This window comes from Salmo trutta, chromosome 13 (assembly GCF_901001165.1).
Source record: "Salmo trutta chromosome 13, fSalTru1.1, whole genome shotgun sequence".
In the NCBI taxonomy this organism is placed as follows: Eukaryota; Metazoa; Chordata; class Actinopteri; order Salmoniformes; family Salmonidae; genus Salmo; species Salmo trutta.
Window position 1 is genome coordinate 21,696,811 of NC_042969.1, and position 18,747 is coordinate 21,715,557.

An 18,747-nucleotide genomic window follows, 5' to 3' on the forward strand; every position below is an offset into this window, starting at 1 on the left:
AGAGTAGGGAGAGGATTAGAGAGTAGGGAGAGGATTAGAGAGTAGGGAGAGGATTAGAGAGCTCTAGAGAGTAGGGAGAGGATTAGAGAGTAGGGAGAGGATTAGAGAGCTCTAGAGAGCTCTAGCGAGTAGGGAGAGGATTAGAGAGAAGGGAGAGAGCGAGGGAGCTCTAGGGAGTAGGGAGAGGGGGAGAGAGAGTAGGGAGCGGGCTCTAGAGCTTACGTATGGACCGCCTGCCTGGCTGTTTCAAAACACAGTCAGGCCCTTCACATAATTGGAGAGGTAGTGCCGTGTCCTCCCTGTTGAAAAACAAGACAGACCTTGAGCGTCTGCCTGTCCACCATGGGGGTCAAATGCTGGCCAGTAGCCATGACAGTCCATTCCTGCATATCTTAGGGTTTAAATTAAAAAAAAGTGGCATCTCAGTGCCACATTTCGCAGATAGTGAGAGAGAAAGAGAGGAGGCCATGGAGTCAGAGTTAGCCATCATTTTAGGAAAAGTCAGGAGGGAGGGGGTGTGGCCCCTGAGACTGTAGGTTACAGCAGATTGTCTGAACTCTGGGTTAGAACACATAGTCTATGATCAACACAGTCACCCTACAATTAGACTCCTCACTGAGGCCCAAAGGAAGCCTCCGTCTTTACCCCCATATCCCCCTGGCACTCAAATCTCCACTCTTGTCTGGGCCCCTCCTTCAGTCTGATTGGACCCCAGACCATTCTGTCCAACTGTCACCACACACAGGGGGTCAGTGTGATTTCCACTAAGGGAAAGGGCACTGCCCTATACTGCACAGGGCAGATCAACATGGTAAACAATCCTTGACTACTCTTTGGTTACAAAATATGTTTGGCCAATTGAAAGCATGGAGTTATAGAACATCAAAGCAATTCCTTTAGAAATGTCACTTAAGTGGCCCTGTTGAAGACAGGCTCCTGCCCTATGGGCCGTTGTGTCTCCTCTTTCTGTAGCGTGCAGCAGCTTGATGTAGAAGTACACTCTCTGGACAAGACGCTAGTCTATTGCAGGCCAAATAACTTCCTTCAAATGCAAAAGGCATAACGAATTAAGTTTCAAGTCAATGTGTAGCAAAATTATGGATTAAATTATATCAAGTTTAAGGGAACCTGGTGAACTGCATCTCTTACAGAATGTCAGTGTATGTGTCAGTATTCTATCTCTATGCATGTCTTATTCAGAGGGTCTGGAAGGAGAAAGCAATGTACTGATGTTGTGGATTTTTGTGATTTGATTTGCCTAGTCTATCCCCCTGACTAGGAGATCTGCTCAGCTTGACTGCCGTGGCTCACACCCGCTCTGTCCCTCGACTGACTGACACACAGTTAGCCAGTGGACGGTGAGGTGATTGCACCATGTCAGTGGCTCTCTCCCGAGGTCCCCAAGGGGAACATCAGGAGAAAGGGGCTTCCTGGCTGCATGGGGGCAGAGTGCCTCCCTACCCTGTCTCACCACTACCTTCTAAACCCCAGACATTTGCTACAAGCCAGGGGAGACTTTCCCATTCTAGTCCAGCAGTACAGGGGATGAGCTATTGTTAAAACTAAATTGGTTGTGTCAGAGAGATCAGCTGACAGGGCCTTAAAGAAGCAACGGCATCAGGAGCGTTGCCAAATTGTTACCAAATACAGCCCTGGTTTAAAGCGCCCAGGACAGGCCCACTGCTGCCATTTCTGTGGCCAGCCTAGTGCGGCTTGGATGCATCAGCCCCCATCACATTCAATGTGATTCAACTCTTCCTCCCAAATTGGGAGGTGGACTCTTCCAGGAAAAATGCCCCCCGGCACACAGATGCTCCCTCCCTTGACTGCCATAATATAGCCCCCCTTGATTGTACAATAAATTCTGTCCAGCACATAAATATGAGGCTGCAGCCAGATAGACATTGTTATTGTGCAGCCGCTGTTCTACATTCTGCCAGAAACAACATGGACGCCTTGACAGAAACAACATGGACGCCTTGATTCAGCCCTGCCTGCTTAAAGCACTGGAATACCCTCATAATCAGGAGCCAAATGATCTAAGACCGAGAGTAAAACCAATCTAATTGCTTTCTGTATACTCCCTTATGGCATTACGCCAGCAGCAGCCCAGAAACACTGTAGAGGTAGTATTGCAGTAGCTGATATGCGATGTACCACCCAGAAGAGGTAGCTGGAGTTAAACTGCTGTTCCAACAGTGACCAGTGGGGGGAGGCCAAGGGTCCAACAGAAGATCCTGTACAGACAGTGGGCTATTTATAGAACTATTGAATGAGAGAACGTTTATTTTTAGAGCTGCGTAGGGTTCTGTCATGCTAGAGTTAGCGGTAGCTGTAGGGAGTCACTGCATCACATCCCTGGTAGCAACCCGTCCTTAGCTGAGGCAGTGACGACCACAAACACAGAATACGCCACACGTTTAAATGTCATATGGAGGACGACACGTGTCACTCAGTAGCATCGTTTGGTTAAGTACAACATTAAAAGCCCTGACATCCATTTACACGTGATTACTCTCCATTCGGTTGCTAACATAGTGAAAGCTCTGTTATCATAACTCTCATATAGACCACCACTATCTACGTGGCCTTTCCTTAAATTATATCTAAAATTCAGAAACTGCACCATCTTAGAGCCTAATACAAATCCTGTTCTGAGTCAACATGGTAAAATAGAGGTGACTATCTGAAGAGCTGCATACCCAGCTTGAGTGCTGTATTACCCAGGGCACAGTGACTACTCTGCACCAATCTGCATAACAATGACACTGCTGCACTGAAAGAGCCGTGCTCCCTTGCAAACTGAGCGATTTTTTCCTTCATATCATCAGAAGATACTATAAAAAGCCTGACGCACGGTCCTGCTGTGTTAAATCAATGAAATAAATAAAAATAAAATAAAAAACATGACATCTATACCTTGACAGAGGGCTTAGAGAGAACATTCTCTTTAGATCATATTATGCAGCAGATATTGACAGTGAAAGGAATGATATGACCACACCGATGAGATATGAACATGTTTAGGTTGTGTGACATCCACCAGAAGATTAATGTCACTGTCGACTGAGCTAATAATGAAGAGGCTAAAGGTAAAGCCTACAGACAGCTGTTGGGTGAGCGCTGGTGTGGTGCGCCCCCTTGTGGCTAGCTGAGAGAAGACAGTTATGTCTGTCTAGACCAGTCAGCCCAGATGCAGCACAAGGTAATGTCTGGTCTTCTCACTCTGCCCTCCTATTTGGACAAATGAGAAGGCCCCGCTAGCTGCAGTACAACAACTGTCTTATTAAAGCCATATCAACCTAATGATGCCATTGCTTTAGTAACACACCTTTGCTGCCATTTCATGTCTGGAATCAAACTAGCTCCGCTTCATCCATTTGAACAAGTTATCTTATCCACTTTCTCTCCTTATTTGATCTTGCAAACTAGCATTAAGGTTTGCTGACCTTATTCTTCCTAGAAATCAGAAAACTATTTTGCCTGAGCAAAAACTGCATTACTGACAATGTCAGTGGCCAAGTCACCTGACAGTGCTACATCAAAATGGAGTTTGTACATATTTCCATCTGTTTAACTGCCAACGCCCAGACTACGTAGCGTGTGTGTGTGTGTGTGTATGTGTGTGTGTGTGTGTGTGTGTGTGTAAGAGTGAGTGAGTGTGAGAACTCCAGACAGACAGATAAGCTTGATGGACTGCCTGCTCTCCTCTATCATCATGCTGTGCTGAGGCATTCCTACCAGTCAGTCAGTCAGTCAGTCAGTCAGTCAGTCAGTCAGTCAGTCAGTCAGTCAGTCAGTCAGTCAGTCTCTCCAGGGAAAAAGCAGCCTTGCACCCCTGGTTCCTGGTAATGGAAGTGGCCTCCCACTTACATGCTTCTAATAAGAGCTGCAGTTGAGGGCTTGGAGCTTCTACCTGCAAATGCCAGCCTCGCCACTTCACACACAAATCTGTGATCCAATCAATCAACAGCACACAATCTCTCCTTCTCTCTCGCTCTCTCTCTCCTGTGGATGTAGGCTTCCCCTGCTAAGATGAGCTGTGTGGCAGTGAAGAGTTGAGTGGCAGTGTCTAGCTCAGACCGGCTGGTGGCTGGTTACCTGGGCAACCCTAGCGGTAGGGGGCGGTGGGCATCGTGGATGTGGGCATCACTGTCAGGTAGTTGGAGGGCACGTACCCCCTCTGCCCCCGCACCTCCACCAGGCTCCAGTCACAGCTACCCTTCTTGTCATGAGGTTCCAGGACTCTGATTGGTTCCCCCGCCCTCAGAGAGACCTCGTGACTGCTCCTCGCCATGAAGTCATAGCCTGCGACCACCTGCAAAGACGCCGCAGAGGTCAGAACAGACAGAGCAAACAAGGCTTTATTAATGAGCATGATGCTCTAGAGATTGATTGTATTTAGCCTGGTGGCCATTAGAAAACACAGCTCACCTCTGGACAACATAACTAGAGAAACATCAGCAGGGCATATACGTGCAGGTTAATGGCTCCGCCATGAGGCCTGTGATGGTATTGGACCACTAATCACCATCAGTCTCCTCCATGGTTGGGCTCAATTCAGAATTAGTCACACGACACAGGGTGTGGAATTTTTATTTAAACAGAGTGGAAGAGGCGAAGTGAGAGGTTTCCCAAAAATAAGCAGAAATAAGCACCTGAGGATTTTTTGTATGGAGGTGTAATTTGCTACATGTAAGACTTACTTGATCAAAAATATGTTTCATGATAGTAAGGTTGTTACGAACGCACTGATAAGTGGCATTTTGACAACAACAACAAAAAGACTACATCGGAGTTGTGCCTGTTGTCACAGAGACAGAGGACTCATCACGGCTATAACCTGTTTTGGCATGGACATTGCCGTTGAGGCACCATTTTAAAGAAGTCGACTGGCTGAGGAGTCATATTGTTGGGAGCAAATCAGCCAATGAAGAATAAAATGTACTACTTTAAAATTGCCCATGCTGTCACAGACGGCAAAATGACACCATACAAAGGTGAGTCATCCATCTCTATGGCCTGTTGTTCACACGCCCATCTCCCCTTTATTGGCTAGAATGGTCTTGCCTGATCTTGCTTCTTCCCGCCTGCCTTTCATCTTTGAAGACGTGTATTTCCATTGTTAGAGTGGTCACTTGACTATTTTGTCAATATAATAGACAATCTTTGATTTGAGTTTCAGTGACAGGAAATATAATTTAATTCATTGCAATTCAAAGAAATTTCGCTCAATTCATAGAACATGAGTTTCATTGAATCCGACATGTCACACTACCAGATATCAAAGAATACATAACTTTTTTATCTGAAAAAATAAAGTAAAGGCTTTTTCCACTTGGAACCTGTAGGTTTGCTCAACCTTATTCATGGATTCCTCACACATGAAGGTGGTGGAATAATTACGGCATTTAGTCCACGTCAGAATACAGCATATCTATAGACTCCTCCGCCACACCTTAATTTCTTAGACCTCCACCCCAAATGAATAGCGGTGAATATCATGCTATTGTCATGCTTAGGTTCAAGGTCAGAATATGAGTAGAAAAGGGCATAAAAAAAAGGTAATTGCATTCCATTTACGCACACTTAACTCAGGTCAGAATTCCCCCTTACTCTTTTAACCTTAGTGCTTAGAATTGCTAATTATATTTCTCAACAAACAATGCAGTTATATTAGACCCTACCTTATACACTGGCTATACCAAACATTAGGAACAACTTACTAATATTGAATTGCACCCCCTTTTGCCTTCATAACAGCCTCCATTTGTCGGGGCATGGACTTTACAAGGTGTCGAAAGCATTCCACAGGGATGCTGGCCCATGTGGACTCCAATGCTTCCCCCAGTTGTGTCAAGTTGGCTGGATGTCCTTTGGTTGTTGGACCATTCTTGATACACATGGGAAACTGTTGAGCATGAAAAACCCAGCAGCGTTGCAGTTCTTGACACACAAACCGGTGCACCTGGCATCTACTACCATACCCTGTTCAAAGGTACTTAAATCGTTTGTCTTGCCTATTCACCCTCTGAATGGCACACATACCCAATCCATGTCTCAATTGTCTCAAGGCTTAAAAATCCTTCGTCTCCTCCCCTTCAGCTAGGCCGTCATTGTAAATAAGAATTTGTTCTTAACTGACTTGCCTAGTTAAATAAAGATTAAATAAAAAAATAAACATAAAATCTACACTGATTGAAGTGGATTTATCAAGTGACATCATTAAGGGATCATAGCTTCAACTGCATTCACCTGGTCAGTCTGTCATATGTCATGACGTTGGCCTGTGGGTAAGGTTTACGACCCCCCCATAAATACCTTTCTCCCTTTCCTCTCTTGACTCTACTGAAAGCCTCTTGAAAAGCCTTTGTTAAACAGAGAGTCGGGGAACATCAAAGGTGGGGGAAAGGAACCATATTTCGGTAATCCAACCAGTTGAAAATATGCGTTGGTACTTAATGAATGTGATGTCAGTTCGGTTGTCATCTGAGACATTCTTATTAATGATAGGATGACAAACTGTATCGTGGAAAGTCTACACATTATAGTTATCAGGTTCACATGGAATTGTTGTGCAATTTAAATGTTTAAAAACTATTTGTGAAAAGATGAAATGTAATTTTCGCTTCCAAATGAGAGAATTGGGTTTATGAGTGAACTAACTCAGTGGCCCCGCCCATGTGAAGAGACATTGGTTATAAACTATGAAACATTCCCTTCTCTCCCTTCCTATAGAAAAGCCCTTTACGAAAATGTAACTTCCTGTTCCGAGTACGCGAGGCCTGCAGCCTCTGCGTTAAAAGGGTGAATAACTTGCTGTTCCGGGTACATTAGGGCGACGGTCCGATGTCAGAAGGATTCAGATAATAAGCTGTTCCGAGGACATGAGGACGACGGTTCCACGTTAAAAGGACTAACATGTCAACTACAGAACTAAGCCAACCTCAGTGTGAGCTTTGGTTGCGAATGGTATGAACTTTGAACTCTTATTCACTACAGAAGTGATACCTCCTAGCCGTTGAGTTAGCAGCGGCCGCTCTAAACGTGGGCTAGGAAAGGACGGACAAAGGATCTCTTCTAACAAACAACACGACACTGCCAAGTATTCTGTTTACCACCAGAGACACTCTTAAAAGGACAAGGAATATCTCTGTTGGGCAATACGGCCAGCATCTACGACCAACCTACCGAAGCGCAGCTCAGAGTAAATATTTATTGCATTTTCCTTTTTCAAATGGGCGGTTATTTGGAATGCATAAGATTCTGTATTTACGATAGCATAGCTTCTCCCTTTGTTCTCCCGCGCTTTCATTCAAGCCCAACCCCCTCTCTTTGTGTAGCCAGCCGTCATACAGGTTCCGTCCCCCAGGGACGTTTTCTTGTAGGACATAATTAGTAATCAATGTATGATCCATTCTGTGTATATGTAATTCTGTGTGATTAGTTAGGTATTTAGTAAATAAATAATTAAACCAAATTTTGTATTGCTGATTCAACTTGTTAGCCAGGGTTCGTGAAGTTAACCAAGAATTTACAATGTTCAGATGAGACTGAAATAAGGTGACGATTAATATTGACTGCTATTGATGTAAAATATTACTAGGTCTTTAGAAGTTTATTTCGGAAGATAACAGCTCTATAAACACTCTTCCGTGGTGCCCCGACTTTCTAGTTAATTACATTTACATGATTAGCTCAATCAGGTAATATTAATTACAGAGAAAGGATTTTATAGAACAGCATGTCATATCACTTAATCCGGCATAGCCAAAAGACACGACACATGGAAGAGCAGGTTTCCTAATGTTTTGTACACTCAGTGTATATTTGTATAGACTACACCTGTTATAGAATAGAAGAGGCATTTGAATTTCATAGAATTTTACTGAATTCAATTCTATTTCCTTTACTTCAAATTGTAATTCTGTATCCTGTTTACTACTTAATTTCAAATTCAGTAAAAATGTAAGCATTCAATTGGAATTCTGAATTGAGCCCAACCACAGTCTCCTCTGCTCTGACAGACACATACTTAGCCATGGCAAGGATGTTAGACAGAAAGAAGAGACTAAAACGGACCACTCAAGTTAAAGAATCAAAGCCTAAGCAGGATCACATGTCACCTGCCTATGATTAGTGATCATACTGTCAGCGGTGCATGAAGAGGCCTGGCTATAAGAGTATGATAGATGCCTTCCAAAGGTCACGAGGAGAATCACTCACTTTAACAACCAGGAGAGCTGCATTTCAACAGCTCAGCCACACAGACAGACCCAACCCAGATACAATTATGTGCCTCGACACTTCTTCTACGTGTGTGTGTGTGTGAGAGAGAGAGAGAGAGAGAGAGAGAGAGAGAGAGAGAGAGAGAGAGACTCCAACAATGTATGATGATGTTTGAAGAACTAAAACAAATAAATGAATAAAGCACTCAGGAGAAGGTTTGGGGCACTCTGCATTTGAACCCGGCTGACAAGGGCAAGCAGCTCAGAGTGTCACTGACCTGGAGGCAGGGAACTGTCATCGACATAGTCCTCACGAGCCGTGGCTGGGGTGTATCAGGGGTGTAGGAGGGTCGCCTGAGGTCAGGCGTGCAGGAGTGTCGTCTGACCCCCCCAGCTTGATCCATGGTAGTGATCAGATGAGGGGATGGGGGCGGGTCCATGGTTACCTGGTGGTAACTTACCAGCTTGGAGGAGGGGACGTATCCTCTTGGACCTGAACACAGGGAGATTGGTGTAGATGATTGGAAGACATGAATTCATAAGTAATTGTAATCTGATGAAATGTACGGTATATAAACCACGTTGTCCTATAATTAATCAAATCTATTTGGCTTGATAGATCTCACTGGCATAGATCAAAATGGTACCCATGCAGCAGTAACAGTAAACAACCATTAGATGTCTCTACCTTAACTGGTGGTGAATGAAGCAGCATTATACGCGTTATGGTTTGGTATTCACTGCTACATTGACAGAATTAAGGACTGACTTTCCTTTTAGAAAGTAAAGCGGTTTGTTATTTTAAAGATCAGCCTCTCTAGTGAAAAGGCTAAATGTCTTGGTGGTCTTACCCCCAGCATCGACCAGCCAGCGTCGTTTGTCCCCCCGTGTGTCCATCTCTCTGATGATGGCCACCAGCTCTCCTCTGTTCAGGCTCAGGTCCAGGTCTCTGGTCCCCACCACATGACCCGTCAGCTGGTAGATCTTCCCTGAGCCGTGCTTGTCTGTCAGGACCTTCAGACGCCTCTGAGAGCCAGGGCTGAGAGGCTGGGAGGACAGCGTTGTGGTCATTGCACACCAAATGGAAGAGAAGACAAATAGAGAGGGAGGACCTGAATTTGTTCAATAAGAAATGTCAATTCTTTATTTCCATTGCAAAAATGTGTTAAACGTTTTGCTAAGGTGTGCCCTAATGAACACGACTCTGGTAGAGCTATCTGAACTGATAAGGAACCATCAGGAACATAGTAAAGCAATGGCTTTGACAGCTAGTCATTCACCATGTTCATTATCACTGGTGTTCACCTGCTCAGCTTCCACCCAGGGTGACTTCTAGAGTTTAAATGGCTTCACTATGTCATCTAAGAGTAGCTAATGAAGCGATCCTGTTTCTTTCTAGTACTGTAGAACTGGTACCTGTAAGTAGGAGTCATCTCTAGCCACAGACGAGCAGCCCATTCTCCCTAGTGCTGTCATGTATTCCTGTCTCATTACTATCATATAGCTAGCTACCTTCTCTGGCTATGTCCCAAATCGCACCCTATTCTCTATATAGTGCACTACTTTTGAGCAGGGCTGGTGAACTATATAGGGAATAGGTTGCTGTGGTTCTGTGAGGCCTACAGCCAGGAGAGCTGCTCCTTAACACCGCAGACAGACAACGTACAGCTTATAACATGGGCCGTGAGATGTCTAGATTAGTCTGGAAGATTAAACTACACCATTTCTCTCTCCCCTCCTCCTCCCTCCCCACTCGGCAGCTTCACATTCTCATCAGTTAAAGTAATGAGCAGTGGTGTGGTGATGATAGGAGCCATGAGCTAGCCAGAGTAAAGTTATTGCTGTATTATGACCAAGCAAAATGGTGGTTTCTGTTTCCGACTGGGGGAAAAATGTAATGGAATTTCCAGTATGCCATTTTTGATGAGGGGTTTATTACAGGAAATACAGGTTAATGTTGTGAGTTGTGACATGATGTGTTCTAGTGTGTTGGTTTTGACAGATGGGCTTGTGTTTAGTTACAGTATTGTCCCTTCAGGTGACTCACCTTCCTCAGAACCCTCAACAGTTAACACCACAACCCCAAGGCTAGTAGAAATAGCAATCATAATCCAATTCAGGTTATTCCAAACACATAATGCGGCATCAAAACATTGACAGTGAATACAGTAGGTGTAGTATGAATCATCCTGCTGCTATTTGACAAGTCCTGTGGGGCTGTGGATGTGTACACACACTGTCCCTGGCAATGTTAGCCGACAACAAGTCCCATCGCCACCAAACAGATTATAGTGGAGCTTCTGTTGAGACTGACCTGGACAATGGGAGCATTGAGTTGATCCTTCACATTCCAACACAGGCTCTCCAGCCTCCTCGCACCCTCCAGCACCGAACACTCCGCCCACTCCCAGAATGCATTCGGCTCCAGGGAACCGTGAGGGAGCTGCAAAGAGACATGTTAAACAAAATAAGATGAGACAAATAGTCAACTTTAACTTCAGCAACATCTCTGCTTTTGGTATAGCTCCCACTAAAATCTGATTCTAAAAGTAGTAACAAATACATGAGCAAACTGCTACTTAACTAACGAAACCTTTAGGATCATAGAGAAAATAGGCATTTGTCTGTACCCCCACAAGAAACATGCTAGTCATCCCCTCTACTCCAGTACTGTATTATTGTGTACCTGTTGGGTGAAGCCCTGGAAGAGCTGCTCCATGTCTGCAGCCAGGTCCTTGTGCAGGCAGCTGAAAGCCCCCAGCATGCCCCAGAGCAGGGTGAGGGCCAGGCTGTTGAACTGGGGAAGCTCGTTGAGGAGCAGGGTGTTGATGGTCTTATAGGTGTTAGCCACCGCCTGCTCATCGTAGCTCAGACTGGGCTTCTCTTCGATCAGCTCGTAGTCCAGCAGCTTGTCCAGACGCTTACTGATCAGGTTACGAGGCCCCGCCAGGAGCTCTCTCAGGGCACAGAGGGGCTTGTGGACCAAAGTCCTCATCCTCTTCTCCTGGAGAGAGAGGGGGATGGGGATAGAGGGATGAGTGGGGGAGGGGAGATAGAAGTGTGAGGTCCAGACAGTGTAATCTGAAGCCTGAAGGACAGGGCTGACCAGAAGGAAAGTGAAACATCCATAAGTCTTTTCTGATGCCTATTTTTGTAACATACAACATGGTACTGTAGCTTAACTTACACATGTAGGAAGTATCCATTGTCTCAGTGCTGTTATGATTTCTTTGTAGTATATAGCAGGCTCCTCACCATCCATGTCAAGATCAAACTCCTCCGGTCGACAGCTAAGAAACCTCTGGAATATAACGATGGAAGGAAAGTTACAACATGATCTAGAATTAGACATGGGGGGAAACGTAAACACAAGTCTGTGCGGCAGTGGTCAGTAATGCATGGTTTATGAGCGGCAGTGGTGGCTGTGGTTGTTGGCAGTAGGGAGGGACTGCATTCACATATTAGGTGGGGCAGTGAGTAGCAGGCTGAATACTTTAAACTGATTTTCTTACAGTTGCATTGCCTCTAAATTGTCAACTGCTCACCGCTGAAGAAGAAAAGTCATTCAGATCAGAGCTGTGGCCATTCTTTAGTGGAAGAGGATGCCAAGCCAGAAGTGAATGCTAAGGGATTGTGAACTAATTATACGTTGAATGGAAAGCCACACATAAACAAAGTGATTCCAGTGTTGTCATGGTGATCTTACTTTGGTCTCCATGACAAAGGGCTAGGGTCAACAAAAGCTCACCTGTAGATGGTCTAGATATGTCGCCACATTTTCATGTAGCACGGTGATACCATTTTCAAGGAGATAGAAAAATCCCTCCAAGGCATCAAACTCCTCATCTACCAGCTGGAATTGAACAGAGGGAAGTTATTAAAGGAACACTTTGGGATTTTAGTAAATTAGTTTTTTTAATTTACTTCCACAGAGTCAGATGAACTCATGGATACCATTTTTATATCTCTGTGTCCAGTAGGAAGGAAGTTTGAGGTAGTTTTGGGAACCAATGTTAACTAGCGTTAGCGCAATGACTCAAAGTCTATTGGTATCTGCTAGCATGCTAGTTAGCATTGGCTCTAGAAACTACCTCTAACTTCCTTAATACTGGACACTGAGACATAAATAGTATCTACATGTGCATCTGACTCTGAGGAAGTAGATCAAGGGCCTCATTGCCAAAGTACCCCTTTAACAGTAAACTCTATAAATCTTAACATATATTAAAAGAAGAACGTTCTGGTAGTTCTACCATCCATAGCTAAAAAGAGACCCAGAACTTCAGTTTGTGACTTGATGAATAATATGTCTAAAAATGTCCGCAAAGGAATACTCATAACCATGTGATAATCCTCCAGCATCGCATGAGTCATTGTGTTCAATGACTCTCTACATACTGTATGTAACAAATGCTCCTCAACGACATCAAGGTTTGAATACAGCAGGTAAACACCAGTCATATCATTTGTTCTCTCACCACGGTTTCCCTTACTTGTAGAAAGTGTAGCTTCACTTTATGGCTGAGTGATCTTAACAAGGACCGGCACAGACAGTACCTTACCTTTGGTGCAATCCCCGTCTCATGTTTGATGAACTGACTCAGTCTGGCCGTCTTCTTTGCGATGCTGTGGCTGTTCAGACGATTCATCTTATCCCTTATCGTCAGGGTTTCCGTCTTCTTGTATTTGTCAGCTGTGATGACAAGACAACAAATTCTAATATGGTTGTTCAGGTATAAGTGAAGGCAAGGGCCACAATCTATCAATTCCTCATCCCTGTCTGAATAGTACAACCAATCACAGGGAATAACTACTAGATGGTGATAGCTAGCTCATGTTCTCACCTACTTCCCTGAAGCGTTTGTACTCATTGATCCTGCAGTTGAGGGCTATGGCGGTGCGGGCAGTCTGCTCCAGAAGAGAATAGGCTGGGTGCCCAGGCTCTGTGTGTTTCATGACGGTCTGGAGGAGAAGAGGGTAGCGGGCGATCCTCTGGACTGGCATCACCAGGAAGAAGCTCAGAGAGGTGGCATTCACATCTGGCCTGTACACAACAGTCTCACTTTGTCATACTTCCTGGACTTATAGTGAGAAAACATGGAGGTTCATAACACAATAGAGATGGGGTGTGATATCAAGGCCAGTTTCAGTAGTGGATTTCAGTAGTGGGACTTTAGAGACAAAGAATGGTAGGAACAGGAATGCAGAGGAAGATATGAACATACGCTGAGGACTTGATGACTTTCACTATCTCTGTCCACAGGGCATCTTTCTGCTTGTAGCTGTTCTCTAACGCTGTGACGGTGTTGTAGTTGGCCAGGTACTCCTTGTATGCCGACTCCATGTCTGTTGATAGACTGAGGAAGGCATCACCTGAAGGGGAGATTAATCAAGTATTCATGAAGGGATATTAATGTACATGTTTACCTCCCATGTTGTCCTTTATCCATCCCATGGAATGTTTCTAAGGTGATACAAATGAATATATAAAGGCATTTCATTATGTTGGTGTTGTGTAGTCATTCTTGCAAGTTTGATCTCTGCAGAAAATATCAACGTTTGAACACCTAGCAGTCCAGGTGCTGAGCAAGGTCAAGTAAATCATGGAAAAAAGGAACTTGGCACTGTTGTTTGCTCCACATTGAAATATAACCGAGGCTAACAAGGTCGCCACAGAGAGAGACTTTTTGTTTTTCGCTATCTAGCTGACCCATCCAAGCAGCTTGACTGCAAGGGGGACTGTATGTGTAAGTGTTGTCTAACACCATGGTGGAAAATGTGCTTAATAGGACTTTAATACACACAGCCATGTAGAACACATCATGACAAGCAGCTGGTATCAACAGAGGGGGTGGACATGAGCCTGTTCATGATAGCCCCATAGGATTAGTAGGTGTGGTAGTGCTGGTGCAAATATATTAGTAACTACCCGGGAGTGAGAATCACTAGGTGTAGTCCAGCCAAGGAAACTGTACTGATACAGCAATGCAATATTCTTACTACTTACATAGAGTCTCCAGAAAGAGAGGATCATGGGGTGTCAACTGCTTCTGGTCCAGGAGGTTAAGGAGGCGCCCTGACACGTCGATCACCTCCTCTATGTACAGGAACATGCTGTCCAAGTTAGTCAGCTGTGGCTGTGGTAGGGGAGAAGGTACAGACTGACTTTACTGCTCACCCACCACTACAGTATCCCCTCCTCCTCTCCATCCTCTCTCCCATATACAATTACATTATCCTCTCCTCTCCATCCTTTCTCCCATATACAATTACGTTATCCCCTCCATCTCTCTATCCTCCTTCCTCCATCCTCTCTCCAACATATAATTACATTATCCCCTTCATCATTACAGCTGGCTGATGCATAGACTGGTCTGTCTTCCACCCCATAAAATGGGATACCATCCTGTTTTTACGAGACTCACGTTTTAAGCATGGCCTTGTAATCGAAGACGTTCGATTATATGGTAATTGAAAAACTTTCCAAGACGTGGAAGGAAATTAAGCATGGTGTTTCAACCATACCTTAGAGAGCGGTAATTTGACTGTAGACCCAGTAGGGCCCAGAGTTTTCACTGGTCAGGTTACATGTTCAGGAAACCCTCTTAGCCCTATGCAGCAAAGTACCTGGAGTTTCTGCAGGTTGCTCCTGATGGTGCAGGTGCAGACCTGGAGGAGTCTCAGGTAGTTCCTCTCTGTGTAGACCAGCTCCTCTGTGGCCAGGAGCTGCCTCTGAGCCTCTCTCTCAGCCTTCTCTGATGCATCCTCTGCTGGCTCCTCCACAAGCACGGACACCTCTGATAACAGAGACAGATATGTAGGGTCCCCCTCTGTGTCCGCTGTTCTCTCTTTCTCCTCCATTCTCAACTCTTGGGCCTCAGCTCTGGGACTTGGAGAAGGAGTATGGTTTCTGGGAGCTGGGGGAGCTGATTCTGCACTCAAGGGTCTCTCCATGCTGGGGCTGTCTGTCGGAGAAAAGGACGTTAGCTCCATGTGAGCCTGAGGTCTATATCCCACCCAGCAGTAGCAGCCCGTGGCAGTGTTATTATAGTGGGGCTGAATGGCTTATAGGAGACAACTTTGCATTGTTGCCTGTCCTCTGAGCTGGAATACGATGTGTTCAAACGAGATGGTCCTGCTCTTAAAAAGCTGTTGCCGCTGTAGCAATTTCACTTGTTAGCAGATTTCAATCAATGTAATACTGTTTAGCTGTTTAAAAGGCAGCCCCTGTGTTTGACTGATTGTGTCAAAGGAATAGTGAGTAAAAACATGTCACCGGCAGTGACTTCAACATTAATTGTACTTTTAAGTGTGGCTTGGCTGTGATTTACAACTAAACAAAAGTTACCAAAACAAAGTTGTATCTGTATCTAATGAGTCATAATTAACATGTAAATTAAAACAAAGACAGAACCATAACAACCCAGGTCTCTGGATTTGTAGTTTAAACATCCGATTAAAAAGAATAGTCGCACTGAGCAACAACCTCACCGCAGGCTGAAAATAGAAGTTTCTCAGTGAGTGACAGCAGAAAACAGCCATTAAAGTGCATCAATACCTTGAGTAGAGGACTGGGATCAGACGCAGCTCAGCTTGTGGGACAGTGGCGTGTGCTGCTGCTGCTGCTGCAGTCGATTGCCTAGCCAACACACAGAAAGACTGGTGTAACTTTTTCCACTCACTCACTAAGAGCTGGGCTTCATGTGGCATGGGTGTGTGAGTGGAGGCTTGTGGGGGGATGGGAGGGTCAGCTGGGCTGTTTGTTAGGGGGAAAGTGTGGAGGCAGGGAGGAGGTGATAGGCTATAGCAGTGTGGAGGCCAGAGAAGACACAGCACACAGCCTCTCTGTGCTAAATCAGCTGATTGAATGCAGCAGCCTGTAAAAAGGAAGTGACGCCTGCTCAGGCAAAAGCTCATTGGCTGGCCCCCATTTAAGAAGACAGGCTGGCCCGCCAAGTGGAGACACAGCATCACACCGACTGATGTTTTCTCACAGGAAACAAAAGCTCCAAAGGAATTCAATGGCAATTGCCGCCCAAGTAATAGTAATGATTTTCCGTCTGTAAGAATTTAGACATACGTCCTTTGTGTGGATGTCTCAGCACAAGACAATACAATCATTTGGAGTTTACAGTAAATATTTATCATGAGTGTAATGACATTTTCTCAGATATTTACAGAGGAACAATTCAACTAACACACACAAATATTTCAGAGGCAACAAGGAACACACAAGTATTGAGGAAACTACATTTTAACTGGTTTATTCCGTAGGAATGTGAAACATTCAGGGATGTCTGAGTTGTTAACATTAGAATTGGGCCAAGGAATGCTGCAGAACTGGATGAATTACCTGCAGAGTCATCGTTATGATGACTTGTAGTTTTAAATAAATTCATGACGATAACTCATGTTCCATTTGGGTATTTAATTTCACAAAATTGGCTACTGTTCACAAAGGACTTTACACCATGCAACATAAATGACTTACTCTTACCATACACAGGGGTGGACACTTGGATTCCAGGGATAGCAGGAAACTGCATGGCTGATGGGTGGGTCCTAATGACTGGGGGATAAAAATATCTTTCAGACTAGTAAACATCCTCCTCTCTTCACATCATAATTATCTTCCTTTCTTACTGCAGGTCATGGCCCAGTTCAATGTACAGTAGCAGATTATAGTACTACATTAGGCCTACTACCTCTACAGATTGTACTAGACGTAGTACAGTACTAGACTGTAGAAGGATTACAGCAGTAGATTGGCTCTAATAAATTCCCATTTCCTTTTACAAAAGTGTATATAGATCAGTGATAGATCGGAAACATGGTATGATGTTATATTACAACACAGTGCAACAAGATATAGCCTAGTCAGATACTTACTTAGTCACATGAAATATAGATAACAGAATGAGAAACAGACCTTTGGCTTTAAAGCAACAGCTACCTCTCCTCGCATAAGATGTGGTGCTCCAACTACAAGGTCAATGAGCACACAGAGAACTCTTATCCAAGGGGATGACATATAATATTTAATAGAGATCACATACCTTTAGAAATTGTAGCTGTTAGTCTATGGAGGCTGCACTGTCGCTAACACACGCGCATCTTGAAGTCATGTTGTGTGTCTTCGAACCCTCAATCACATGTCTCTTTTATCAGAACAGGTTCGCCAGGCAAGGCTGACGTCATGTCAGTGCAATGCATTGTAGCCTATTGTTTTTTGTGTGTGTGTGTGGATGTCTCAGCACAAGACAATAACATCATATGAAGTTTACAGTAAATGGTTATCATTAGGGTAATGGAATTTGTCAGATATTTACAGAGGAACAATTCAACTAACTGACATAAGTATTTTGGGGGCTAAAAAGGAACACACAAGTATTGAGGAAACTACATTTTATCTGGTTGATTCCGTAGGAATGTGAAACATTCAGGCATGTCTGAGTTTACAACATTGCCATTGGGCCAAGGAATGCTGCAGAACTGGATTAATTACATTATATATATCTGTGACGATAACTATTTTTAATTGGAGTATTTAATTATAGTAAGTAGTCTACTGCTGACAAAAGATTGTACAACAGTCTCTCGGTCCCGGTCTCTCGGTCCCCTCTTGGTCCCGGTCTCTCGGGTCCCGGTCTCTCGGTCCCAGTCTCTCGGTCCCAGTCTCTCGGTCCCAGTCTCTCGGTCCCCTCTTGGTCCACAGGGGTGGACACTTGGATTCCAGGGATAGCAGGAAACTGCATGGCTGATGGGTGGGTCCTAATGACTGGGGGATAAAAATATATTTTAGACTAGTAAACATCCTCCTCTCTTCACATCATAATTATCTTCTTGTTGAATGTCTTTGAACCCTCAATCACGTCCCTTTTCTACGAACAGGTTGTCCAGTCCAGGCTGACATCACCTCAGTGTTTATTTTTTTCTTGAGATGTCGGGTCACTAACTTTTCCATTGTATTGATTACGCCTGGTAAATGAAGTTGTAATATGACCTAACCTATATGTGCCCCAATTTCAGTAAGTTGATGGCAGTAGCCTGTACTATGGGGACATCTAGTGGTACTTTTTTTCCTGACAAAAAAATGTAATTGGCCTAAAAAACAAGATTACAAAATGATCAGAACCCTAAGGGTGGAGCCCCTTTACTAACCTACGACCTGTATACTAGGAAGCGGCATCGCGTGGTAAAACATCAGGAGCCATTGGGTGTGTTCGATATCACAGCCAAAGGTGCAGGTGACTTCCAACTGACTGATCCCTTACCCTTTAAGGTTTTGATCATCACAAACATGGCCATACACTATGGAGCCAGATAGCTGCCAAAAGGTTGAACACACGTATTGGCTGCATGCCTCCAGAAGGGCATCTTCTGAGACAGAGGGGTGCTTTCCAAAGGTGCAAGGTGCTATGATGCTGAATGGCGATCACAGCAGTGTAACGATGGAGTGAATAGCCTAATCGGAGACTGCCTAAGACCACTGCAAAAGAGTTATTGTAAAGTATGGGAA

At 44.4% G+C, this 18,747-nt stretch overlaps 1 protein-coding gene across 6 annotated transcripts in view; it reads right to left on the minus strand.

Annotated features, from left to right (window-relative positions):
- LOC115205439 (Rho guanine nucleotide exchange factor (GEF) 37) overlaps positions 1-17,364 on the minus strand; it is a 31,695-nt gene extending 14,331 nt beyond the window's left edge. For 4 of the 6 annotated variants that reach the window (XR_003880606.1, XR_003880605.1, XM_029771418.1 and 1 more), the window contains exons 1-15: positions 17,285-17,364; positions 16,726-16,797; positions 15,787-15,867; positions 14,856-15,193; positions 14,236-14,365; positions 13,454-13,601; positions 13,073-13,272; positions 12,791-12,921; positions 11,977-12,081; positions 11,416-11,529; positions 10,915-11,232; positions 10,543-10,671; positions 9,080-9,275; positions 8,507-8,721; positions 4,102-4,318 (exon numbers count right to left, since the gene is read on the minus strand). Coding sequence is in view for 4 of the 6 variants with exons in the window: in XM_029771418.1 (XP_029627278.1) it covers positions 4,112-4,318; positions 8,507-8,721; positions 9,080-9,275; positions 10,543-10,671; positions 10,915-11,232; positions 11,416-11,529; positions 11,977-12,081; positions 12,791-12,921; positions 13,073-13,272; positions 13,454-13,601; positions 14,236-14,365; positions 14,856-15,182 (2,220 nt within the window). In the remaining 2 variants the exon portion in view is untranslated. Of the gene's footprint in view, positions 1-1,248; positions 4,319-8,506; positions 8,722-9,079; positions 9,276-10,542; positions 10,672-10,914; positions 11,233-11,415; positions 11,530-11,976; positions 12,082-12,790; positions 12,922-13,072; positions 13,273-13,453; positions 13,602-14,235; positions 14,366-14,855; positions 15,194-15,786; positions 15,868-16,725; positions 16,798-17,284 lie in introns of those variants that run through there. The other 2 variants (XM_029771419.1, XM_029771416.1) reach the window with 2 other exon arrangements.
- Positions 17,365-18,747: the final 1,383 nt, after the last annotated feature.